Below are 23308 nucleotides of genomic sequence, written 5' to 3' on the forward strand. Positions count from 1 at the left end.
AGGCAGGAGTGTCAGGTGCTGGCCCCAGACCCGCAGCTGTGCTTCACAGCCGGTCGGTAACACAACATCCCTGTGTTTGCAGTAGAAGCGCTGCTGTGCCCGCGATGTGGGTGCGGGGGTGGCGCGGTACGGGTCACAGCGCGGGGTGGAAGGTCCCCCTGGTGGAAGAACAGACCCACTGCGACGAGGGGAGCAATGCGGCCGTGTAGATACTGCCCGAGAAATTAATTTTTAGAGGTGCTGAACTTTAACTACGTGTGTGTCCGTGCCTGCAGCGTTAGCTGAAGACTGTAGGTGGTTAGTTCTGTCTGTCCCCAGACGTGTCGGTTTTCTGGGGACCAGATCCAGGGAGCCTGCATAAGGAAAGGGGATCCCGTTAATGGACGACTTTGAGCTGAACAGAAGAAAGGTGTTAGATAAGGTCAGTCTGGATGGGGTTCTGAGCAACCTGGTCTAGTGGAAGGTGTCCCTGCCCATGGCAGGGGGTTGGAACTCGAGGATCTACATGGTCCCTTCCAACCCAAACCATTCTGTGATTCTCCAGTAGGGGGTGGATATTGTGGGGAAACAGGACTGTGAGGAGCCACCTGGGACCAGAAAGGTTTGTGATCAGCTCCTAGCTCTGCTACCTCTGTTTGAAATGTTCAGTCTCTCCCTTCTAGAGTTCCTCACAGGTTACTCATGATACGTTATGGTTTTTCAGCCTCTTTCAACTACGGTGTCTCAGAATAAGAGGGAAAATTTGCTACAGATGCCCAGTACTCAAAAAGACCAATGTGTGGGGCATGGAGGCAGGGATCCTGCAGGGCATCCAGGGTGGCTGGAGCCTTGGTCCTCATGCCAAAAACCAGGGTGCTCCATGGACCAGCCTCCAAGTGAAGCTTGGGCGCAGGCTGGTGGCAACCTTGAGATATCTCAGGAATGCTGCAAGACTAAACCACATCCATGAATTGCCATGGGCACTTGTGCTTCCAATAGATGGGAAGAACCAAAGCAGGGAAAGGTGATTTCTGTCAATCTAACCACATTTGGCATGTGCCAGCATATTGAAGGAAAAGAAGAAGAACCCAAGGGAAACTTGGGGAAAAACAACCTGCAGGTCAAGCCAACATCTGTTGTTTTGCGTGTGGGCAGATGTTCCTCATGGAAATTGGTCTTGACAGCCGTGAGACCCCCTAACGAAAAGTGATGTGGAGGAGAGATTGCTGGCATTGATGGGAATTCACCTGGATCGTGTGGCTAATCCTTTGTCGGTTGTGCCTGGAAACTCTGGGGCGTGCGAGGAAATGGAGAAATCCGTCTTTTTCCATATATCGAAGAGCCCGTGCCTTAGCTTTGCCCTTACGTTGATGTGAACACTCCGTAGCGTTTCCTTCGTGCCCTGCTCGGCTGCGGTGGTGCTGAACCTCACGCGTAACCTGCACGATGCCATGGGTGGGGCAGGGACCCCCCTGCGCACCCCACAGCTCCCTCCCGCCCGGGGGTCGGCATCGGGGAGCTCGGGGGGCTCCTCCTCCTCCTCGTCCCGCGGGGGGCGGCCGCGGGCCCTGCCCAGCGTGGGCGGCCGGGCCGGGCTGCGCGTTGGCTGCGGGCGGCGCCGCCAGTGAGGCTGCGCTGAGGCTGCGGGGCCGGATGGCCGAGCCGCCCGCCCCGCGCACTCGGGCGGCGGCCGGCGGCGGGCGAGCACACCGGGACAGCCCTCCCCGGCGGGAGAGCCAGCCCCGCGGCACCCGGCAGCGCCATGGTCTCATGGATCATCTCCAGGCTAGTGGTGTGAGTAGCTGCCGCTCGGCACCTGCGGCGTGTGCCCCGCGTGTCCGTGTGTGTGTCTGTGTGTGCGCGGTGTCCGCCCCGCTCGCCCCTGCTGTGGATACCGGGCTAAATTTAGCAGGTTGTTGTCGGGGCCGGGGCTGCCCGGCGGGGGAAGGCAGGTGGGTCAGGCGGGGTTTTCCAGCGTGGGAAAACCGCCGGGTGGGTGGAGGGCAAAGCGCAAGGTGACAGCGGAGAAGGAAGGGCGGGCGGCATCGCCTGGCGCCCGGCACTGGACGGGCTCGGGGTCGGGACGGGCAATGGAGCATCCGCGGGTGGGAAAATGGACGTGGGTTTGGGCAGCGGCGCTTTGTTGCGGGGCTCGGCGCGGCTGGGGGCTCGCGAGGGGGCGTGGGAGAGGCGGCCGCGGGGTCTCCCGGCCGCCGCCACCGCTTTCTTCCCTCTATTTTGCAAAAGACATATCACATATTCCTTCCCTCTCTTTGCAACATGCCGCCCACCCTCTCAAAAGATGGTGTCGATTTCCCTTTAACCTGTCAGCCTGGGAGGAGAAGCGCTTTGCTCTTTGCACTTATCCTACAGCTTTTCCATGGATGGAAGTGCTCTAGGTGGAAATACATGGTAGCAATTCCCTGAAAATTCTTCCCAGGCAACAGGGGAAAAAAAAGGGACCAAGCTCGAGGTATATGTTCATCTGCCCCACCTGAGAAGAGGTTTAGTGAGAAAAGGGCATTTTTGATGCCACTAGGAACATTCCTGGGGGAGGGGGATTACAGGCTTAAGGTGGGGCAGCAGAATGGCTGATCTCCATTCTGGAAATGTGGCAGGGCAAGGTTGGTACGCTGAATCATATGAAACATTTGCCAGTTTTATGTGTTTCATACCTATATGTGCAGACTCAGGAGAACATCTGTTGTGCTCTTAAGTTATTGTAGAGGGTCTGGGAGGGCCTGTCACTTTCTTTGTCTGAAAGAAACGTGCCATGATGTTGCACCATCAGCATGGTTCCAGCATTGAGAAAGCATTTTCAAGGTCTCTTTTGCCATAGGAGATGAAACATCAAAAGGAAAATTCACCTTGATCTTAGCTAAGTCATTAAGACATTGGGTGGCTGTCAGATACGGAGATTTTGGGGCGCTGTGGAGTTGAGTTTAGCTGCTGAGAGGTCTGTCATCTGGATTCAGCTGCAGCTGTTGCTGGCCATTACTGGGCTTGCACTTCCTTCTGGGAAAGCGTGTTAAATATTTAAGATTTAATTTGAACAGTATAGCTTGTGCAGATACCCTTGCCAGCAATGTGAGGTATAGCATGTATTGTCCAAGGCAGCTTTTGTTTCTTCTCTACTAGACTAATTCTCACTTTGAAAAAAACCCTGTCATGGTGTAACCCAGCTAATGCTCAAGAACAAAGAATGTCTGCACAGAGATGGTAGTTTAACTTGTCTCAGCACATGCACATATACACGGGTCATTTCATCTAAGACACATGGACTGGGTAAAAATCTGATAGGGGCAGGACAGGGAGCAGTTGATCAGTCAGGTAATTAGCTGAGCACACAGTCCTGCCCATTCTCTTCACTATTGTCTGACTAACGTGTCACAACATGGAATCAGCTGTGCAGAGAGCAGTACCAGTTATTTGTTATGCCACAATTTCAATAGCAAATAAGAATTCGAATATGCAGTGTAAATATTAGTAATGTAGTAACCAGAATAATAATTAAAAAAGAATTTTGCAAGGAAACCAAGCCAACCTTGGTCACGACTTCTGTTGCACTGCTTAGTATGCCTCCATACATCCAAGTATTTTGCACCAGGAAGTGATGATTTGTCATAATCCCAGCAAGAAACTTGGACTCTAGAGTATCGCTTAAAACACCACTTGCTAGAGCTAACATTGCAAAGAAAAAGAGGAGAGTACAAATAATCTTACATTCCATCAGATACTAGAAACCCCCAAGCTGCCTGACATGGAAAAGCCCTCCAGTCTGCAGCACACCATGCAGATCTGTCTGTGGAAAGGTTACCTTACATTTTTGTCTTTTCAGCTCTCAGAACATTTTCTTTTCATTTCTTAAGGCATTTCTATTCATCACTTCTACTGCCAAATGAAAAGGATGTTCACAGGAGACACTTTTAGGTGAAGGCAAACAAGGACAGGCACGTGGTTTAATTTCAGGTGATGAGCGAGTTGATCCTGCATCCAAGGGATATGTACATCCCAGCACTGGCCAGACATACAGGCCAGGATGCACCTGCAGCACAGCACAGACCTCCACCCATTCAGGCTAGTTTAGGTGGATCACTGACTCCTTGGTGTACAGTGGTCTGCAGATTAGGATCGTGACAAATATTTAATCTATGTAATCTGGTTTTCCCCGTCTCGTTATGAATCACTGGTTGATCCATCAGTACAGATAGCTGTGCTTTAAGTAGAATGGCCACCTGCTTGTGCTTTTTCCCTTCCTGCTTTTGTCTATTTAGTTGGTTTTTTTTCACTAAATCTTGTTAGCTGATAAGGATTATGAGGAAAGCGCTGTGGTGTGGTTTAGTCACACTGTGAATATTGCTTTGTGCTCTTTGACTTCTGCTGATCTCCACAGGGGCTGTGTCTGATATGACTCAGCTAACAGAAAGGGCTTTAAAAGAAAAGGCAAACCTTTGCTTTGAGTCTTGGGTGCTTTGCTGTTTCTGTTGTCTCTGATTTGGTTTTTACTGGGTCTGTCCTAGCAATTTCTATTTCTAAGATATTGCTGAAGGAGAAGAACCTACGAGCACTTCTCACCCATTTCAGTGGGAAGTCAGTGCAAACCTCATTTCGCCTTTAGTGTCTGGGCTTGGTATGCAGAGTGCTGGCTGGTTCTGTTCTGCCTGCAGAGGTGTGTGTTGGGAACCCCCAGAAGAGCAGCATCTTACACTGCCATAGCTGTGTGGTAAAGCTGAAGACTTTAATATGTTCAGAATCTGCAATAGGTACTGTACAAATGCAGAACAAAAAGATAATCCTGTCCCTGGATATCTTTTTCCTTTAAGAGCTCAGTTCTCATTGTCTTGTGGTCCTAGGTAGTTTTTTTTTTTTTCACTGACCTCAATGAGAACAAAATTGGAATTGTTTTTCCTGATGGTAGTGGATCACAGGTGACCTTTCCACCAAGGGGGCTCTGCGATCACTGTAATTGCAGTTGTTGCATCTTGGAGTTACTTTTTCCTGTGTCTCTCACAATGACTGGAATGGGATAACGTAACTACTTGTGGATTAATTACAGCCCGTTCTTTATTCATCATCTCTAAGTACATCTCAAAGGACATCCTGGAGCACCCATGTCTTGCTTTCCTCATCTGTGGAGTGTAACGAACTGTGCTGAATTTATCTTCCCCGAGACCGACCAGAAGGGATGAGTGGTGTGTCCTTCCATCTGCAGTTTATTGTTATTCATTTCAAAGGAGGTTCTGTTTGCTTCGAGTGGTAGAGGCCTCTCTAGGAGAAGGGCTTGGGATCTGTCTTCATTATTGCTGTCCAGTTCAGTTGCAGTGCACAGCACCAGCAACCCTGGGTGGTTACTGATCTGCTCTACTTTTTGACTGTTGTCTACAGGTATTTTGGATTTTAAAGTGGTATATGTAAATACAGCCTGTTGTATTAGTGTGGAAATCCTGTCCTTTCTCAGAAACACGGAACTTGGTTTTTGTGCTTGGGATCATGCAGAACAGAAATACAGGTTTTGGCTCATGTTCTGAAAGTCAGGCATATCACACTGCCTGTTGAAAGCCTTCCAGAACATGTGGCAGAGGAAGGAGATGTCAGTAGGAATGAGGCTGGATCAGACAGATCATCAATAGTTGAGATGGTACTGTGTGACTTAAAACACTTGAATTCCTGCTGTGAGAAGCATAGGAGTGCATAGCAACCTACTATGAAATGGTTAAATATGTTCTTAATGGTGAAACCCCACAGCCTTAATTATGCTTTTTTTGCCTGTATTTGTTTCCTTTTAAATCAAAATATCAGTAATGGCCTGGTTAATCTCTTGATGTGAAAGGGGATGGCATCCTTTATTCCAGCTTTCTCTGGAAGTAGGTAGGTCTGAACAAAATCAAAGAGGAACCAAAGAACTCTTTAAAGTGATGAGTGAAAATCCCTTCCCTGTCACAATTCGCTAGCTTTCTCTTTCTTGGTTACTGTGATGCCATTTTAGCAAGGGCTGTGTGAGATCGACCACCCCCATCCTCAGCTGGTGTCAATCCATAGCGCTACTGAGTCAGATATAGATTTAATCTTTACATCAGTAAGGAATTTCCATTTTAGAGAAACTTAGCAGATCCTTCCTCCTCCTGCTTTTCATGTGTATGGGAAGCCTGAAGAAATTTATGAATGAAACAAAACCTGAAAAGTTGTATCATAGATATTATCTGATGGTAGGAAATGATAATTTGTGTCTTCTTTATGAGAGGCAGAGGCGGGACCCACTCAAGCAGGTGAGGGCTGCTCTCATGAAATCATAACACAGCCCCAAGCTGTTGGTTATTGATATGTCAGCATCAGTGCTTCAGTTGATACGTATCACATATGTGAAGGTCCTTTCTTTACAGGCTGCTTTATTTGCTTGGTGCTGGAAGGTGCTGTGAAGGATTGAGGTATTTGCTGCTCTGTAAAGGCCTCACAGCAGCAACGTAAAATTATCTGAAAATACAGCAAAGGATCCAAAGTGTGGCTTGAGCTCTTGGCTAAGGCTGTGGGATGAGTTGGCAGTAGACTCAGGTGCTCTGGAGCTGGGAAGTGTGGAGGGCAGACCACCTGCCATCTCTGCAGAGTTTGCTACGAAACTTTACCTGTTCAAACGGTGGTGTAATCCCTCCAAAACATGCTGCAGCCTTGCACTGCTGCTGTCCTTCACGTGGAGAGCACGTGGGCTCTGTGGCTCCATCCACCACGTGCATCTCTGCTGCAGCCTCTGGCTCTGCTGAGGGGGCAGAACCTGTCGGTGACAGTAAGTGACAGAAGAGCGCCCGGCGCAGGTGCGACATTTGCCGTGCCCTTGGTGGGAAATATGAGCGTGTGATGGTGCTGCAGGGGACAGCTCTGCCTCCTGCTCTGGCAGCCCTGACCCAGATTTTCCTGCCCAGGCACAGATGTGCTGGAAATGCTCCTGTCCCCCAGTGGGGAAGGTTTGCTTGTGTGCTCATCACAGATCCTGCTGGTCCCGGTGTGGTAAGGAAAGACGTTCCACCCAACTGGAAGTCATGGAATACAGCCAAGGGGCTTGATCTTTGCAGCTGGCTTAGTACAGTGTTTTGCCCTTGTGGGACCCTTTCCATTCCCTGTATTAAAGCACTTAGAAGGATTAATTTAGTGTTGGGTCATCAGAATGATTTTTACTGCCATTGTACTGGTAAGTGCACTGCGGCACAGGGAGATCAAGTGATGTGTCCAGTATTCCACAGAAAACCTGTGGTAACTGTTAATATATTTCCTCCAGGCTCCTTGATCAATCAATTAATAAAAGGGAATCTGATGAAGGGAATTGGGAAACATGTTTGTGGTTCTTTTTATGGACTTGTGATGGTTGTGAGAGGGATAGAGCAAACCTACAGACTTAAACACATGCTACCTGAAGCAGTTAAACAACCAAAGGCTGAAGTATTTTGAACGATGACCTGTTCCCTTTCACATCCTCTGTGCCACAGACAATAGGATGCAACAGCCAGACTGCCTAATTCAGGCTACTAAGTCAGGCATTATACTGCCTAAAACTGGTTTCCTGGTCCCAGCAGTGAGATTTATGTCCAAGGTACTCAACCTGTGGTACACAGATGACTGGCAGTCCACAAAACATCAGACAGTCCATGGAAATTTTTCAGCTCTGAAACAGAAACCCTTTTACAGGCAATTATGTACTAACTGATTTAAACAGAAGACACAATGTTTTACTTCATTTTTTTAGTTATAAGTTTTGTAATTATATCTACTGAATTGAAGTTTTTAAAATATTAATATTTTGACATTTTACCAATTCTGTGTGACTCATTATTCATCACCTCTCCTTAAGCAACAGTGCAAAAAGAGCTTTGTGTTTCTTTTAGAGGTTTGGGTGTTCCAGTGATTAGGAAAGGTTGAGAAACGTTCTTCCATGTTCTTACTGCAGTTGAGAGGGAAACTGGCATCTCCCAGGAGCTTCCACTGGAAGAGGCAGCGTGTTGCACAGGGAGCTCTTGGGTCAAGAGGGAGTGCTTGGTACACATGGGATAAAGGAGGATGTTCAGCCGTGAGCAGTTGCTTCTGAGTGCTGAGCACTGCATTTGCCTTTCTGTTTCCATGTTCTCAGCAGACAGGGATGGTATCTTTGGAACTTTCAGGCTAATTGTAAAGGTGGATGAAGACCTGAGTGCTGCAGAAGTACTGGCCAGTTTGGGTTGCTGTCAAACCTTTGTATGACAAAATTCCTTCTGTGTCCTCATTAGGCAGCAAGAATCTGAGTCTAGAGTTCCTTCTGTTGACTTGTCCACTTGACTTGATCAGGGCCACTCAGATTTCAGGTGGGTCTTGTGAGGTGAAATGGCTAATGGAGGGATGCATCCATGTAATGGGGCTCTTTGCAAGCAAAACACTTATATGGCAAAATCTCACTTAAATCACCTGTGTTGTTGACGTTAATCACGTGCTGCTTTTTGCAGGGGAAGGTGCCACATACTTTTGTTATCACTGGTATGCTACTTAAGATTGTAAACCCTTTGGGGCAGCAACTCTCAGTATTTTTTATTTTACAGCACCTAGACGGGGGGGTTTAGTCTGTAGTTGGTTCTCCTAAGTTCTTAGTAATAGAAAAATAAATAAGGTATGAATACATGTGACTCTGCCTTCTGGGTGAAGCATTTATGAGGCTGATCCTGTGCTCCTTGGTAATACCTCTGTGACACCATTACTGGTAAAATGTTCATGCTCTTTTCTGGTATTTCACATGCATGTAGTAAGACAAGATTCCTGCTCTGAGCAGCTCCAAATTTAAATGGATGAAATACAGGCAAAACAGATGGTGAGCAGAGTAGTGAGATGGAGCTAGAAGAAGTGACAAAATGAAAACTGTGTTTTATCTTCCCATGACTTGTGTGCTTTTGAAGAGAATGACTGAGATAACAGGACACGCCTGCTCATTCCACAGGCAGGACTTGGAAAGATGCTCCAGACCTTCTTTCCAGAGCTAGAAACACGGGTGGTACTTTCCCAAACTTTGTACACAGAACCACTTCATCATTTGATCTGAGCCTCGGAACAGGTGTAGCTCCTTAGCAGAGTGCCCTGCTTTTTGTTTCTTGCAGTCACAGTTTGCAAGAGAAAGGGAGGACAAGGGATTTTTATTTGCTCTGCGTGGTAAAGCAGCAACCTGCAGGCTGGTAAAAGCAGTAAGAGCCAGAGGAAGGGCGAGGATGGCACCGAAGAAGGAGAGGAGCTGGTTGTACAGTAAGCAGAAACGAAGAGCAGGGATTATGTTTCAGAAGGGATGCACATATATATGGAGGCAGAGGATTAGGTGTCAAGTTGGAGATTTACTCTTGGCAGTGACAGGGGGACAGCTGGTGTCACGCTTAGGAAAGGCTTGTGCCTTCGAATGGTTCTTTGCTGCCCCCCTTACTGCTAATGCACTAATTGCTAATAAATAAACATCCAGTTTCAAAGAAGGAATCAATCAATGGGTCAATAAAGCTGCAGTCTCTCTTTCCCCTTTTTCTCTCACGGAGCCCATGGTAATATTTTGCTTTCCAAAATGACAGATTTTACAGGACAACAAAACCAGTACTGAAGAACCTATTTGTGAGGAGCTACAAAGAATGCCCCTCATGTCTGGAATTTTGTGCCTTCTTGGATGGATCCCAGGGATGCCAGAGCAATGTGTGTAGCCTGCCTGTGAGTCTACCAGGCAATGCAATGCTATCAGCATCAACAAACAGTTGCAGCTCCTACACAAGAAACACTTCTGTTGAGTTCATACTGCTGCTTCCTTTCATTCAGCTCAGTTGAGCTCATTTATTCTATTTCTTGCTTCCAGCTTCTAAGTAAGTGTTTATGGAGGAAAGCCAAAAACTGCCAGACATTTCTGGCCTCATGTTTTGGAGGGAGGCTTATGACCAATAACCAACCTTCTACAAGGAAAGGGCAGATTTTGTATGAGAACACCAAGAGCCTGGATTCAGCAGTGCTGTAAATTCCCTGTGGGAAGAGGGCAGGTTATTTATTCCTTCTTTATTTGGTACCTGTAAAGTGGTCTTAGTGATGACCTCTGTCCATCTAAGCTACCAGTTCTGTTTCACATGTGATAGACCCTGATGTGGACATGAGGGACGTTCTCTGGATCAGAATTGCAGGGACAAGGTAAATATGAATTTTGAGCTGAAATTTGCAAGCGAAAGGTCAAAAGTCCAGAGCTGCTCTGGGATGTTTCACATGGACGAGCCTCTTTTGTGGCAGAGCTCTCCTGACTGTCAGTCTCTGAGGAGCACTCATGGCAGAGTGAAAGCAGGAATCTTGGGTGGCATTTCAGGAACACCCTTCCAGGGAGGGTAAGCGGGAAACACCTGATGAAGTCAAAGAACAAAGCAGTCACAGGAAGACGAGCTTCTCTGGTCATCATAATATTTCATGGTCACCTTTGTCTTGATGTCTTCAGCACTACTGCTCTGACACTCTGACAATGCTGTGAGCATTGGGGAGAAGCAGCTCCTCCAGGCTGCAGGTCCCAGCAGACAGCCCTAGTGATGAGGTTGCTGTTCTGCCTCAGGCAGTTCCCACAGGATTGCTCTGGGTTGTGCTCTGCCTTAGGTCCTTTTTTGGATGAGCAGCTTGAGGTTCTTGAGCCTCATCCTGCCCATGGAAGGGTTCTGCTCGTCCTACTCTTTCTTCTGGTGGGCACCTGGGAGAACATGTTCTGTGCATCTAAACTTGGGCCTGTGAGCCACTCATATTATGTGATCCACAAGGAACTATCCCCAGTGTCAAATCAGCCTGAATAACACCATCTGGCTCCTCAAACCTACCTGCAGAATTCATGGTGACATGTGAAGGAGAGAGAAGTGCTGGAGCTGCCCTGAGGCTGAAAGGCTTTGCGTTTAGTCACATACTTCACGGGAGAAGATTGAGAGGTTAGACTGGAAAAGGAGCGCAAGACGAGTGGTTCTGTGGAAATCAGCTGATGGTCTGTGTTTAGATTCCACTGAACATGTCCCTCTGCAAAAAAGCCCACGATCCTAGCTGGTGTTTTTGCTGGAAATCACAGCAGAGAGGCCAGGAGCATGATGGACACAGGCACTGAATGAGACTTTTCCCCCTTCCAGGTGATCCATCTGGGTCTGAGTTGAAGCACATTGACAGGGTAGCTTGGAGGCTGTTTGCTTTTTCCCTGGCTTAATTGTACCTGTTTTGCAGCTGAACAAAGGACTCTGCTTTCCAGGTTTATTGTTTTCATTCTGCTTATAAGGATTTCAGTCAAAGCAGAAGGATGTTGCTGTTTATAAAGAACATTAATAATTAAATTGAGATACTCCCGGGAATATACCCCATAAGGCTGGATTTGTTGAATTTAAGTAGATCGTAACAATTTCCATGGCAACACACTCTGCTGTCCTATATACAGAAAGGGTCTTTCTCATAGGATCAGATGCAGAGAGGAAGCTGTTATTTAAAGCATACCTTAAAAACCCAGACACTGAACTAAGAGTAAATGGTTTCCTGCATAAATGTGGCAGGAATTTTCTCATGCTTGTTACGCTGTGCTCACCTCTTTTCATAGCTGTCAGAGTGCCATCAGTCAAACCAATCCCCTGCTGACTCTGATGATTTAGGGAGAAACTGAGGTCTAATGATCCTTTCTCAGGATATCATCTGTCTCATAGATACATCCATACCTAGGGATATATATAGCTGTAACTGTCATGAGTCTGTAACATGGACTGCTGTGGTCACCTCAACACTTAGAGATAATTGAGAAACCACACATTCACTCAGAAGATTCGAAGACTCTTTGATCCATCAGGAATTGCACCAAGCCTTTTTCTTTAAGTCTAGCAGTCAAATTTAAGCGTATCATTTATGTGCTCAAAAAAAAAAGCCTTACGGGCACATGATCAGAGTTACAGAATCCTTGTGAAATGAAGTGTGATTATCCAAAGAGAAAAGATGGAATTCAATAAATAGCTTCTTGATGTAAACTTCTAACAAAACCCCCACAGTGTATGAGGGGGAAAAAGTAAGTTCCTATCTGGAACAGTCACAGCTTCTCTGTTTTGCCTGTAGAAATAGGCTAAGTGGTCATTGCCCAATTTTAATGAGAACTGCCATGAAAATTCTAAGTCCTGGCCTGTGGTGAACCTGAAGGATCAAGGCTGGATATTTTGTGGACAGACTGAATAAAGAGCTGAAAAATGCTGGTTCAATGCAAACCTCGGTTGTTTTCTCATCCTGAAGGCAGTACCTGGGCTACAAGTTGTGTCAGCTGGTGCAGCTCTGCTGAAGTCAGTGAGCAGTGTAAATCCACCCCAGCCAGAATCCCAAGGCTGTGTTTATAGCTTAGAGTGGAGAGGGCCTTGTACAGGGTGCCAGCTGGATCCTAGAAAATTGGATATTACAGGACAGAAGTTGGCTTGTTCGGTGGAGGATTTCTGTCCTTCATGAGCTTCAAGGTAAACTGCCCTTTGGGTGGTGACAGATCGAGGATAGAGGGCTCCTAAAAGCACGATTCTGTCAGGACAGTTATTTAATCCTTTCATTTTAGTATTGGAATTTCATCACTGGATAGGAATAGGGCTTTACCTGCACTTCAGCAGCCACAGCCAGTTGAATGGGCTGTCCCAAAGCCTGTCAACAAGACACCTCTAAGCTCAGCGCTGGAGCTCTCGAGCTTTTCTCTATCAAGTGTTAATACTCACTGAAAGCTGAGGATGAAGAGCATGACCATCTCCTCTTTAGATTCAGTTTGAAGAATCCTAGTGCCTTATTGCACCCCAGTACATGTATTTTTAAAGCTACTTTAATCATATCAGACCGGGAGAAACTGTAATCTCTCATTCTTCATGCATGTGCAGCTCTGTTACAGAGGGTGCTGGCTTAACCATGGCCTGCTCTTAGCTTGCATCCCTGGTTCTGGCTGTCTTAAATCAGTGCTGCTTTGCAGCCTTTCCAGATCTGGGTATCCCAAGGGCTCACTGACAGCCATTTCCAGGGCCCAAGGGGATGTGACAGACATGACTGATGATACAGACCCTGTGAATGTTTCCATAGATTATTCCTAGATCGCTGCAGAATGAGCAGACATGTTGGAGAGACTGAACAGCCAGTGAAAGATCTTGCCTGCTGTCCATGAGGCAGGACATGCATTTTTAGTATATAAATGCTATGCCAGATTTTACATGGCACTTGAAAGTGAACCACTTTGCTTTCTGTGTAGCTTGTGGTAATTCACAGTTAATCTCATGTAAACCCATTCTGTAAAACCACCATCCCACCCCCAAGGATTTACTTATAAATTAGATCTTTTTTTTTCCTCTTTGATATAGTGTGTCCTGAGGTTTTTGCCCTCAGATGTGCAATAAAACCACTGGAATAGCTCAGCATTCTTTTTCAATTATTATTCTGCTGAGGTTTGCAGATACTTGGCTGTAACAAATCAAGTCCCTATTCAAACAGTATTATAATTTAGGTATATTCTTGAAACCAAGAAAACTCATTCTGGGCAGTCAGTCCATAAATGGACTGTGAAGTCTGTGTAGGCACAGTTCTTCAGACACATTTTATACAACTTCATGTTTAACCATTTAATTTCCAAATCGTGATGCTTTGTTTCTGGAGAGTGGCACTTGCAACACTTTCATCCTTCCGTGTGAATCTTCTTGCCTGGGAAGGAGAACAAGGACTGGACTGTGGCATTTAAACCAGCAGTATTAATGAATAAAAAATGATGGAAAAGCATAAATATGGTAGCAGGCAGTGTGGGTGTTCCCACAAAAAGTACAAGCTGCCTTCTCAGGCAGCTGCTTGCTTAGAAATTTCTGTACTGGTCCTCGAAGCATTGGCTGCCTTCCCCTTTGCTTTCCTCTCCACTTATGTCTGTGAAGCCTCCATCTGGCTCCTAAGCCTCAGTTTATACTTTATTTCAAATTTTGAGTAGCTGCCAGCTGCAAGGTATATGTATGAGAGAGAAGGTGAGAATGGAAAAGAGGTGAAGTCACTAAGCCAAAAGAGGAGAGGCAAAGCCTTTACGGTTCGGAATTGTGCAATGCAGTGGCTTTTTATCCAAGCCTGAAACAAAGTGGTATTCCTCGTGGTGTAGGAATGGAGCTGTGCCTGTGTCACAGGCTTTGATCTGAACACATTTGTGTTTGGGGAAATGCAGAATAGAAGAGAGTGGCATGGTTTATCCCTTTTTCTCTGTAATGCTCTCAGCCAGAGCCTGAAATTCAGAGAGATATGAGAAGTCTGGGAGAGATCAAAATTGAATGCAAATGGGAACATGGCATCTTCTGACAGAAGGAGGATTGAGTATCTGGGTAGCAATACTGCTGTCTGGAGGTATTAAAAATAACTGAATCAAAGCCCTTCATCTCTTCATCAAATTGTGATACTGGATTTTAAATCCCAACTTTTATAATACGTGCATATATCGCATATATCTGTGGGCATCAGAGCCTTTGATTCGTACTCTGAACCTGCGAGGCTTGGTTGTGTGCTCTTTTCTGAGAAACCATTGTCTGATAATTTATTTTGAATGGAGATGTTCCCCTGATAGCTTCCAAGAAATCACCTGATGAGATGGAATGAACAAATGTGGGGATTGGCAGTCCTGCCTTGCTGATGGTGGAGGTGGCAAAGGCTGGCACAGAAGCAGAGCCTGGAAACCACAACTTCTCCCTCCAGCTCTTGCACTGGCTCTGCCTGGGCTCTGACCAAGCTGCTGATTTACAGCGGTGAAAACCATTTAATTGCCAGCATATGGTCAATGGAACCTGTAGATATTTGCCATCCCAGGTTTCTCTAGAGATTTTTACCCTGGGAATCTCTCTGTCCCAAATCTATAATTTCCAGATGTCGTTGTGAAGCTCTCAGCGTGAAGTGCTGTGAGATGTTTCAGTAATATCCCTGTCCTCGCTTTTCAGTCCCTCCTGCACTTTAGGTAATAGCTGGTTGTAAAAATCTGCAGTGCAGGTGAATAGTAGTTGTGCTATGAAAATTGGTGGGAGTGGAAAAACCCCTTCTTCTGTCTTATCTTTAGTTAAAGACTCAAACTTCACTTAATAGAACACTACAGGGAGTGCAATTCAGAGTATTTGGTGTAACAGGAAAGTGTTTAACCTGTTAAGCTTCAGGGAGAAGCAATGGTAAAGATTGGAAAATAACACACACTAAAAAAGAAACTGAATGTTGGTCAAGAAATACAAAACCTGGAGATACTTAATGAGATCAAGTGATTGGGAGAAGCAGGGAAGGAATTGTCTTTTTGTAGAAGAATATATTCAGTTGTGGGATGAGTCATTATGCAGGAAAGTTAAATACATGTAAAGAGATTCCAAAGTTCAGAATAGAAGCCTTGCATTTTAAAAAGCATCCCAGAGTGGCTAAGGAAATGTGTCTAAATTCCAGTGTTTCTGTCTTGAAATGTACTCTTGTACATGTATCTTCTTTGTTGAGCAAAACCAAAGGTATTTTAGAATGCTCTGTACAAACTGCACGAGTTACATCTGTCACCTGCACCTGCAAAGTGAATTGCAAGTCAGAAATGTTTCACTTGGGCTGTGGTTCTGGGCAATATGCAAGTGTTTCCGAGGGAATGGCATGAATTTTGGGAGGCTGTGCTACTGAATCTCCTCCTGGGAGTGTATTGGTCCACCCACACAGCGATATCCTTCCCAACCCCAGCAAGTTAAAGGCACAACAGATGCAGCTTTTGTGTGTCAGCAGTGCATGATGAATGTCCAGCCAGGGGAATGCTCAGCAGGGCCCACGAGGAACCAAATGTACAGTGGGGATCTGACAACTCATCTATTTCCCAAAGGCTTGGAGACAAGTAATTCAGGATGGCACAACTTACAGAGGTGCTGGTGTTTCTGTGCTTAGGGTCCTGCTGTGCACTCGGTTGTGGTCCTGAAAAGCCTCTTCAAATTAGTAGGTCAGAGAAATTAAAGCTTCCTGAACCCTGGAGTGTGTATTTTTCCCATTACTAACATAGATCCAACCCTTTGAAAGTGCTGAATATAACACTTCTTATGATCAATTTCATTTAATCTTTCTTCATTTAACCTGCAGATAGAATTCACCAACTTCTAAAGGATGAATTTAGTGGCTCTGATGGCGATTGTCATTTAAGAAAGCCTTTTAAATCAATTTTAGCTCGATCAAGGCTTTGCTGGATGGTGTAGCCTCTGATCCTTTTAAAAATGATTATAGCATGACTATTAGCCATGTATGGGTAATTTGCTTTCCCCGTGAGGTCCCAGCCCCAGCAGAAGGAAGGAGGTGTCATTTTATCTCCAGGTATGTACTGTGGGTTATGGTGTTTGGCACAGCAGTAACCAGTGGCTTTATGTAAGAAAAGATCACGCAAGAGCATTACCATAAAACCATTATATTAAACTGCACACTTAATGACACAAAGCCTTACCCTGTGAGTATGTCTGTAGAGATAAGGGCAATCTAGCTGTTCTTCTAGCTCCCCCACAATGGCTGAGCAAGAGACTCAAAGCAGTGTTTGTAAATATTCATGTCATCTCCTTACCCCTTATTTTGGAGTTCTTTGCTAACAGCAGCCCAGTCCATGCTAAGTCATAGAGTTAAAACAAGACTGTTATGGAACAAGAGTAAGAAGGCTGCTACTCCTACTCACGTTGGAGTGCCTTTCATTTTGTGTGTGAGCCCTAGTCCGCTGTCTGCCCATGCATCCCATAATGAGTCTCATAGCCCTGCAGGTACGAAGCACCTCCAGTCTGTGAAGTGCTCTGGAAAGCCTCTCCCATTAACTTTCTATGATCGGTGTCACCCCCACGGGACTGATGCTGTCCTGGGACAGCCCTAAGAGGTGCCTGGTCAGCGTATTGTTTAGGCTCCCCTACCTGCTGTTTTGTACCACTTATCCTAGCACCGTGGTTTAGGATTAGCCACTAAATGGTCATTTTTCTTCTAATTAATTTTAATTAGAGACAAATAATTTTACTGTAGTTGAAGGTGAATTCCGAGGTGTAGCCAGCAGCTCTGGCTGATTATTCATCAGTGATCCATGGCTCAGTACAGAGCCTTGTTTCTCTCTGATTTCCTCTCCTCTGTGTCTGGGTTGGACTGGGGACTGGTCTGTAGCAGTTTAGCTCCAGCTGGAGATCTCTCCCTCCGTGTTTATCTCAGCTGCACCATGCATTTCATTACAATGCTGTTATTAGCCCTATAAAATGGAGGGATTAAAAAGGATGAATGAAATGAGAAAAGGCCCTGGAGGAAAGAACTCTATTAAATTCACACTAGAAATCCTTGTCAAATGCATGTGAGAAAAGACTAGAAGTCTTTCTTTTTCAAGCTGTATGACAGTGTCTCATTTTCTTTCCTTTAAAAAAACCACAACCCTATGCAAGTCCTGGTAAAAAAGGCAGGTGCCAGCCCCTCCCTGAAATGTTTATAGTACCCAGAAGAAATGCCAATCTGTGTCTGTGGGCCAGAAAGAGAAGCGTGGTTTGCAGGGCCCATGAACTCCCGGCAATGTCGCAGCTGTTATATTTAGCATGTGGCATTCTGACACCCCTGCTAACCACAGCATGAAGATGGGCTGAATATTCTGAAATTACCTGTGGAATCATCTTGCCCTAGATTTTCTACACACTTCTGCTTTAAAACTGGAGTTGAAAACTGGGCACAGCTCATGTTCCTGACGTGACCTTCCTGTGTAATTGTAATAATGTCTCGCTTTCTTGTCTTTTAAAATAGACACAAAACTCTGTGAGGTAGAAATAATCAGAAATCGGCAATCAGTCGTAGTGCCATCAGCTTTGGTATTAAAGACAATAATATTTATACATTGAAATCCTTCTTTGCAATGTGTTATCCAATGAGAAGAAATGTTTTGAAGGTGGATGTGGGGTTTTGTTTGTTTGTTTGCTTAACTAGGAGGTAGATATTAGCTCTGGAACACAGAGCTTACAATTGAGTTGGGTCCCACAGTCCCCACATGTGACTGGTCCCTCCACATTTGGTCATCTGGTTTTTCTGGTTCATGTTCTGGAGTCCTCAGAGATGTAAGCAAGTCAGTGCCTGCTGGAAGGAGTTAACGCTGTTTATTGTTAATTTGCCAGCATCCACCATATCGACCATGCTAGCGGAAGGTGTTCCTGCCCATGGCAGGGGGTTGGAACAAGAGAATTGTTAAGGTCCCTTCCATTCATAACTCTGTGATATTTACAGAAATGCCCAGACATTAAGATTTTTCTCCTCAGGCTGTTTTGCACCAAGCTGGCCATGACTGTGCCTGATGGCTGTTCCTGTGCTGAACTGCTTTCCTTGGCTAATGTGGAGATTTCTGTCCTCCTCCAAGAGCTTGTGGAGGTTCCCAAAGCTTAGTGCTACTCGAAGCAGCCTTGGGACTGCTCGATTTGTTTTAGTGGATTGAATCATTTGACATCCATGGGAAGTCAACATTTTTCATGGCTTTAGCTGAATATTTGGACCAAAGAGGTCTTCTGGTTTGATTTTCAAATTACACTGGTGAGCTGAAATATTCCTTGCATTTAGTTAAACACTTCTAGTAATGTTCTGTCCCAGGGAAGCTGAAGTAACAACACTCTGAGGAGGTTATGTTGCAATTGATTTGGATGGGTTATAGTTTAATTTAATTTTTTTATTCCTGTTTTCTGTCCCATGAGTGCACCACTGGAAGTCTAAAGCTGTCTTTCAGTGAGGGGTAGACAAACAGGAGCTTTTGGGTTTCTCACCACTTCCTCAGACACTCACGGTTTGATGGTGGAAGTCTTCCATAACCTAAACTGAGTTTTTGGATACACAGAATGTAGTAGGATTATGCTCTAAATTCGGATTTCTGTGTGTGGTTATGCTTGCTAAAAGGTGATTCACATAGTATCAGTCAAAATAATTCTAGAATAATACTTGCAGCATGATGGGGTATTCTCTGTAAATAATACAGAGCTTCTTTGTTGATATGCAGTCCGTGTTTTATACCTTTTTTAGCCTAGAAATTGGTTTGGTTAGGTTATAAGTCTCTTTCTGTTCCTTTTCATATCATGAGCCTACCATAAATCTGTAGGCTAACTCACAATGCAGATTTTAGACCATCTGTCATCTCTGGAATATAATGTCAGTGCTGCTAAAAAAGCTTTTCCCCACATAAACATCCCCCTCTCCAGAGTCAGGAAAAGCAGCCCTTCCCATCTAAAACATACCATTTAGCTTTCAAATTGCCATTTATTTGGCTTGGAAAAAGACAGAGCTCTCGAAGCAGGGACCGCAGGTCAGTGGATAGGGAACACATCGGGGGCACGCAGGTGCTGAGCCCTGGCTCTTCTGGAGCAGTGAAGCTGGGTGAAAACCTGACCCGGTCATAGAGCAGAGAATGTTTTCTTCTCTAAAAGGCACAGGTTTTACTGCCCTCAGTATCACACTTTGATGAATTATTTCTTCGTCCCCAGAAGGGCCTGTGCCGGCGCTGGGAGAAGGGTCAGAGCCGCGGGCTGCTTTCTGTGCGGTGCTGCTGAGCTGGAGCACCGAGAGGGGAGGAGCAGCCACGGGGCAAGCGCCTCGGGGGACGCCCACGAAACATTATCTCTTGCAGGCAGCTGCTCAGAGCCTCTGGCGTGTGCCAGGCACGGTGTTGCTGTCAAACACAGCTTCTCTCCACGGGTCCAGGCCCCACACCAGCCCTGCACGCTCCCCACGCAGACCCACTTTAAAACATTGCCTCGGTGACAGACACATTTCCCTCGTTCCTCAGTGCTCTGGGCCTGGCAGCTCCACTGAAGGCGGCGTGAAGTAGAACAGACCAGCTTAGTAAGCCTCTACCTGCGATGAATTTGCTTCCTAAAATAGCTGCAGAGCCGGGGGTTATTTTTATAAGGAGCTACACAGGCCTTTTGTGTCCTGAAGAACTGTAAAGAAAACTTTGAAGCGCTGGCTTGTGTGTGAACTGATGCAGTTCCACCTGAGTTTGAAGACAGCCTGGAACAGTAACCCTGGGAAGGGTTAAGTACCTGCCTAATCTTCATTGGGCTTTAAATACGATACTTAAGGGTGTCAGTGTAAACATAACCCTGTGAGACCTTTCATGGCTGGTAGTTTTAGTGGGAAGTCAGATTTTAATAGGCATCACGTGCATTATCATAACAATCCCAGTATTTCTCAAGGTCTCTCTCTCAGTGGTAGTGTTATTATAGGACACGTATTCCAGGCTCTTCAGCACCTTTGTTGTCCTTCCCTGGACATGCTCCAGAACCTCAGTGTCCTTTTTGAAGTGAGGGTCCCGAAACTGAACACAGGATTCAAGGCGTGGCCTCACCAGTGCTGAGTACAGGGGGACAATCACTGTCCTGGTCCTGCTGGCCACACTGTTGCTGATACAGGCCAGGATGCCACTGGCCTTCTTGGCCACCTGGGCACACGCTGGCTTCATGTTCAGCTGGCTGTCAGCCAATACCCACAAGTCCCTTTCTGCTGAGCAGCTTTCAAGACACTCTGTCCCCAACCTGGAGCGCTGTTTGGGGTTGTTGTGACCCAAGTGCAGCTGTGTGACAGCTCCAGGCTGGCCAAGGCCACTTCCTGCACCCGTCCCTGCTGCCACGTCGCTTCACCTGTTTGTGCCTGGCCATCTTCCATGTGAGGAGTGCCCAGGATGGGGAAAACAAAAAAGGGTCATGTCAACTGGAGCCAATATGTGCTGCTTTGGGAAGATCAAGACTGCTTAAATTAGAAACATCAAGGACAGCCCTTGACTTGCTATTTCTGTTGGAAGGACAGTCGGGCATCCCTGCAGTTACACCAGGAGGAGCGATTTGGTTTCCTCAGCCCTTAGGTTACATTAACCAAGATGAAGTTTCAGTTTGCTCCTTAGTAACCTGTCTGGGAAGTCAGAGGTGGATCTGGATGGAAAGCAGAGTGTTTTTGTGTTAGACACTGAGTTCTCCTTGGCCTAACTTGCACTGTGTCACTGGTATCAGTGACAAAAGTCACTGTGTATCAGGATGTCAGTCTTGCATGGCCAGTTATCCACATCTCCTGAGGCCCAGGGTGGGGATACTGTCTGCTGTTACCCTGAGGGAGAACAAGCAAATTCCCAACTTCCCTGGAGTCACCAACTTCCCTGGAGCCACCTTTCTGTTGCAAAATGACCACAAAGAAACTGCAGGAGCCACCTCCCAGGGAATTTCAGCCCAGAACCTCCTCTGCAGCTGATGCTTCCCCCATCCCAGTCCCTTCTTGAATATCAGGCATTTGACCTGTCCAGGGGCTCACATTAATCCTTTCCCTGACCTTATGCACTGCTTATTTTCACGTCCCCACCTGTTGGATTTAAACTGGGAACCTGTGGTGCAAAGACAGTGACGTTTATTTTTAGTCTGTGGCACTGTGTGAACGTTAATTAGGACTGATAATAAGGAGCACAAACCTACTGGCACCCTTCTTGGTGGCTTCAGCGAGGAATCCTGCTGTGGTGACAGCTCAGCTGCTGCTCCCTGCGTAAGAAGCTCGCCCTAGCCAGTGAACACGTTGGGGAAATAGGAAATATCTCAGTGATTCCCAGATGTGCCCATCCCTGGGAGCAGAAGTTTGCTCCTGTGTGCCGATGAAGTGGAAACATTAGTTATTTATGGGCAAAATAAGGGCTGTTCTATTTGTGTTAAGGTAGTACAGTGTTATAAGTGTTTGGACAGCCCAAACACTGCTGGTGGCGTGGTAACTACAGGAGCAAAACTTGGATGGCTTGGGATGTAGATGGCGCCATGCTGGTATATTTGTAACAGGTTACAAATACACAAACCCAGAAAATACCTCTGTGGTTAAAAATGCTCAGGGCAGTGTGGATGTGCAGGCCTTTCTGGAGGTAACCTGAGTCCTGCTGAGTAGTCTTGAGAATCACTGAGAGTCTTTCCATTTATTTCAGTGGTTGCTTTATGGAATGAGGGAGTTAATTTGGCAGGTAAATAACTTCTCCTTGGGGAAAGCAGCATCACCAAATCCTGAGAACTCCTGGGGGCCCTCCCAGACCATGGTTGCAGCTCTGGGGCTGATCCCCAGGCTATAACCTAGATGCTGTTAGGAATATTGTCACGTCTGGGATAGCCTGTGCTATGTGCTGGTCAGATCCCTGTGCCAGCAGATCTGGAGGAGGAATAGGATATAATAGCCAGGGCTGGCTGTGGCTGTGCTGGTAAGTGGAGACAGAAGGAGCTTTGGTGGTGGTGCAGCTGCTTCCTTGGAATATGACAGGGTTTGCCAAAGAGGAGCCAACAGTTCAATTGCTCTACTATTCCCCTGATAATCAGGAAACCCCACAACATGGTAAGCTTCATCCTCTCCTGTCTTATTTAGTGGTAAACTCAAATAATGAAAACCAAAACCAAACCACAAATCCTAGGTAATGTAATTATATAAACAAATACCGTTAGTCTGTTCCCCAGATTGTCTCCTGGTGGTAGAAAGGGTTTCTTGCCTTCTTTTGACTTTGTTCTCTTGACTGAGTTGAGCATCCCCTTACACTGCATTGGGAGAAGGAGAAAATAACCTCAGTTATTTGTTTATGTTGCAAATGAAACAATTACAGCTCTTACATTCCCTCATATGGATCTTCCCCAGTGCTCTTCCAGACACTTTCCTTGCCCTTCTCCTTCCCCCTCCTGCCTCCACCGTGTGCCTTTTGACAAAGAGTGACCAGAAGGGCATGTAACGATCCAGACTGGGGATTGCTGCTGCTGAGGTACCTAATAGGATTATAAGATTTCCAGCATTAATCCTCATCCTATTCTTTAGGCAGACTAACCTTTTACTTAGATTTTTGCCTTCTGTTGCACAATTATTTGACTCCTCAGTGATTCCTTTACAGCTGCTGTTTTGTCCTTTTTCAAGGCGATTGTAATTAGTGTGGACCTCCAGCACGGAGCAGTGTAAGGACTGTCAGGCTGCTGTGGTTATTTGTTTAGTGCTGCAAGTGAGCTTTTCCTGCCTCACTGATGGATGTCACCACTTCCTTTGCCTGTCCCTGTACCCTGAGGGGATGTGTTTGCTTTAGCCCAGGCTGTAGAACATGTTTCTGTCACTTGAAATGCAGCAATTACTACCTCAAGCTCTGGGAGGTTTGATGGTCAGGATATCTGTTCTGCACACAGGGTAAGGGGGCCAAGGCTTTCCTGGGTATGTGGCTCGTTCAGAGGAGCTGTGAAAGATGGAAGTGGGTGGGGAGTGGGTTGAACTCTGATTTCCTAAGGAAATGAGACTTAAGCAGTCTGTTTTTCCACTGCTGCTAATATTTGGATCTTCAAAGTAAGAGTGGACAGAATAGATGGGTCAGAGAGGTCTCAAA

General features: G+C 46.1%; 1 protein-coding gene across 2 annotated transcripts in view; it reads left to right on the plus strand.

The window, feature by feature from the left end:
- Positions 1-1615: 1615 nt before the first annotated feature.
- REEP1 (receptor accessory protein 1) overlaps positions 1616-23308 on the plus strand; it is a 65112-nt gene continuing 43419 nt past the window's right edge. For both annotated transcript variants that reach the window (XM_050338108.1, XM_050338107.1), the window contains exon 1: positions 1616-1773. In XM_050338108.1, coding sequence (XP_050194065.1) covers positions 1742-1773 — 32 coding nt within the window. In that variant the 5' untranslated portion in view covers positions 1616-1741. The remainder of the gene's footprint in view (positions 1774-23308) is intronic.

The sequence above is a fragment of the Myiozetetes cayanensis genome, unplaced genomic scaffold, assembly GCF_022539395.1.
Source record: "Myiozetetes cayanensis isolate MyiCay16 unplaced genomic scaffold, myiCay2020 scf7, whole genome shotgun sequence".
NCBI lineage: Eukaryota > Metazoa > Chordata > Aves > Passeriformes > Tyrannidae > Myiozetetes > Myiozetetes cayanensis.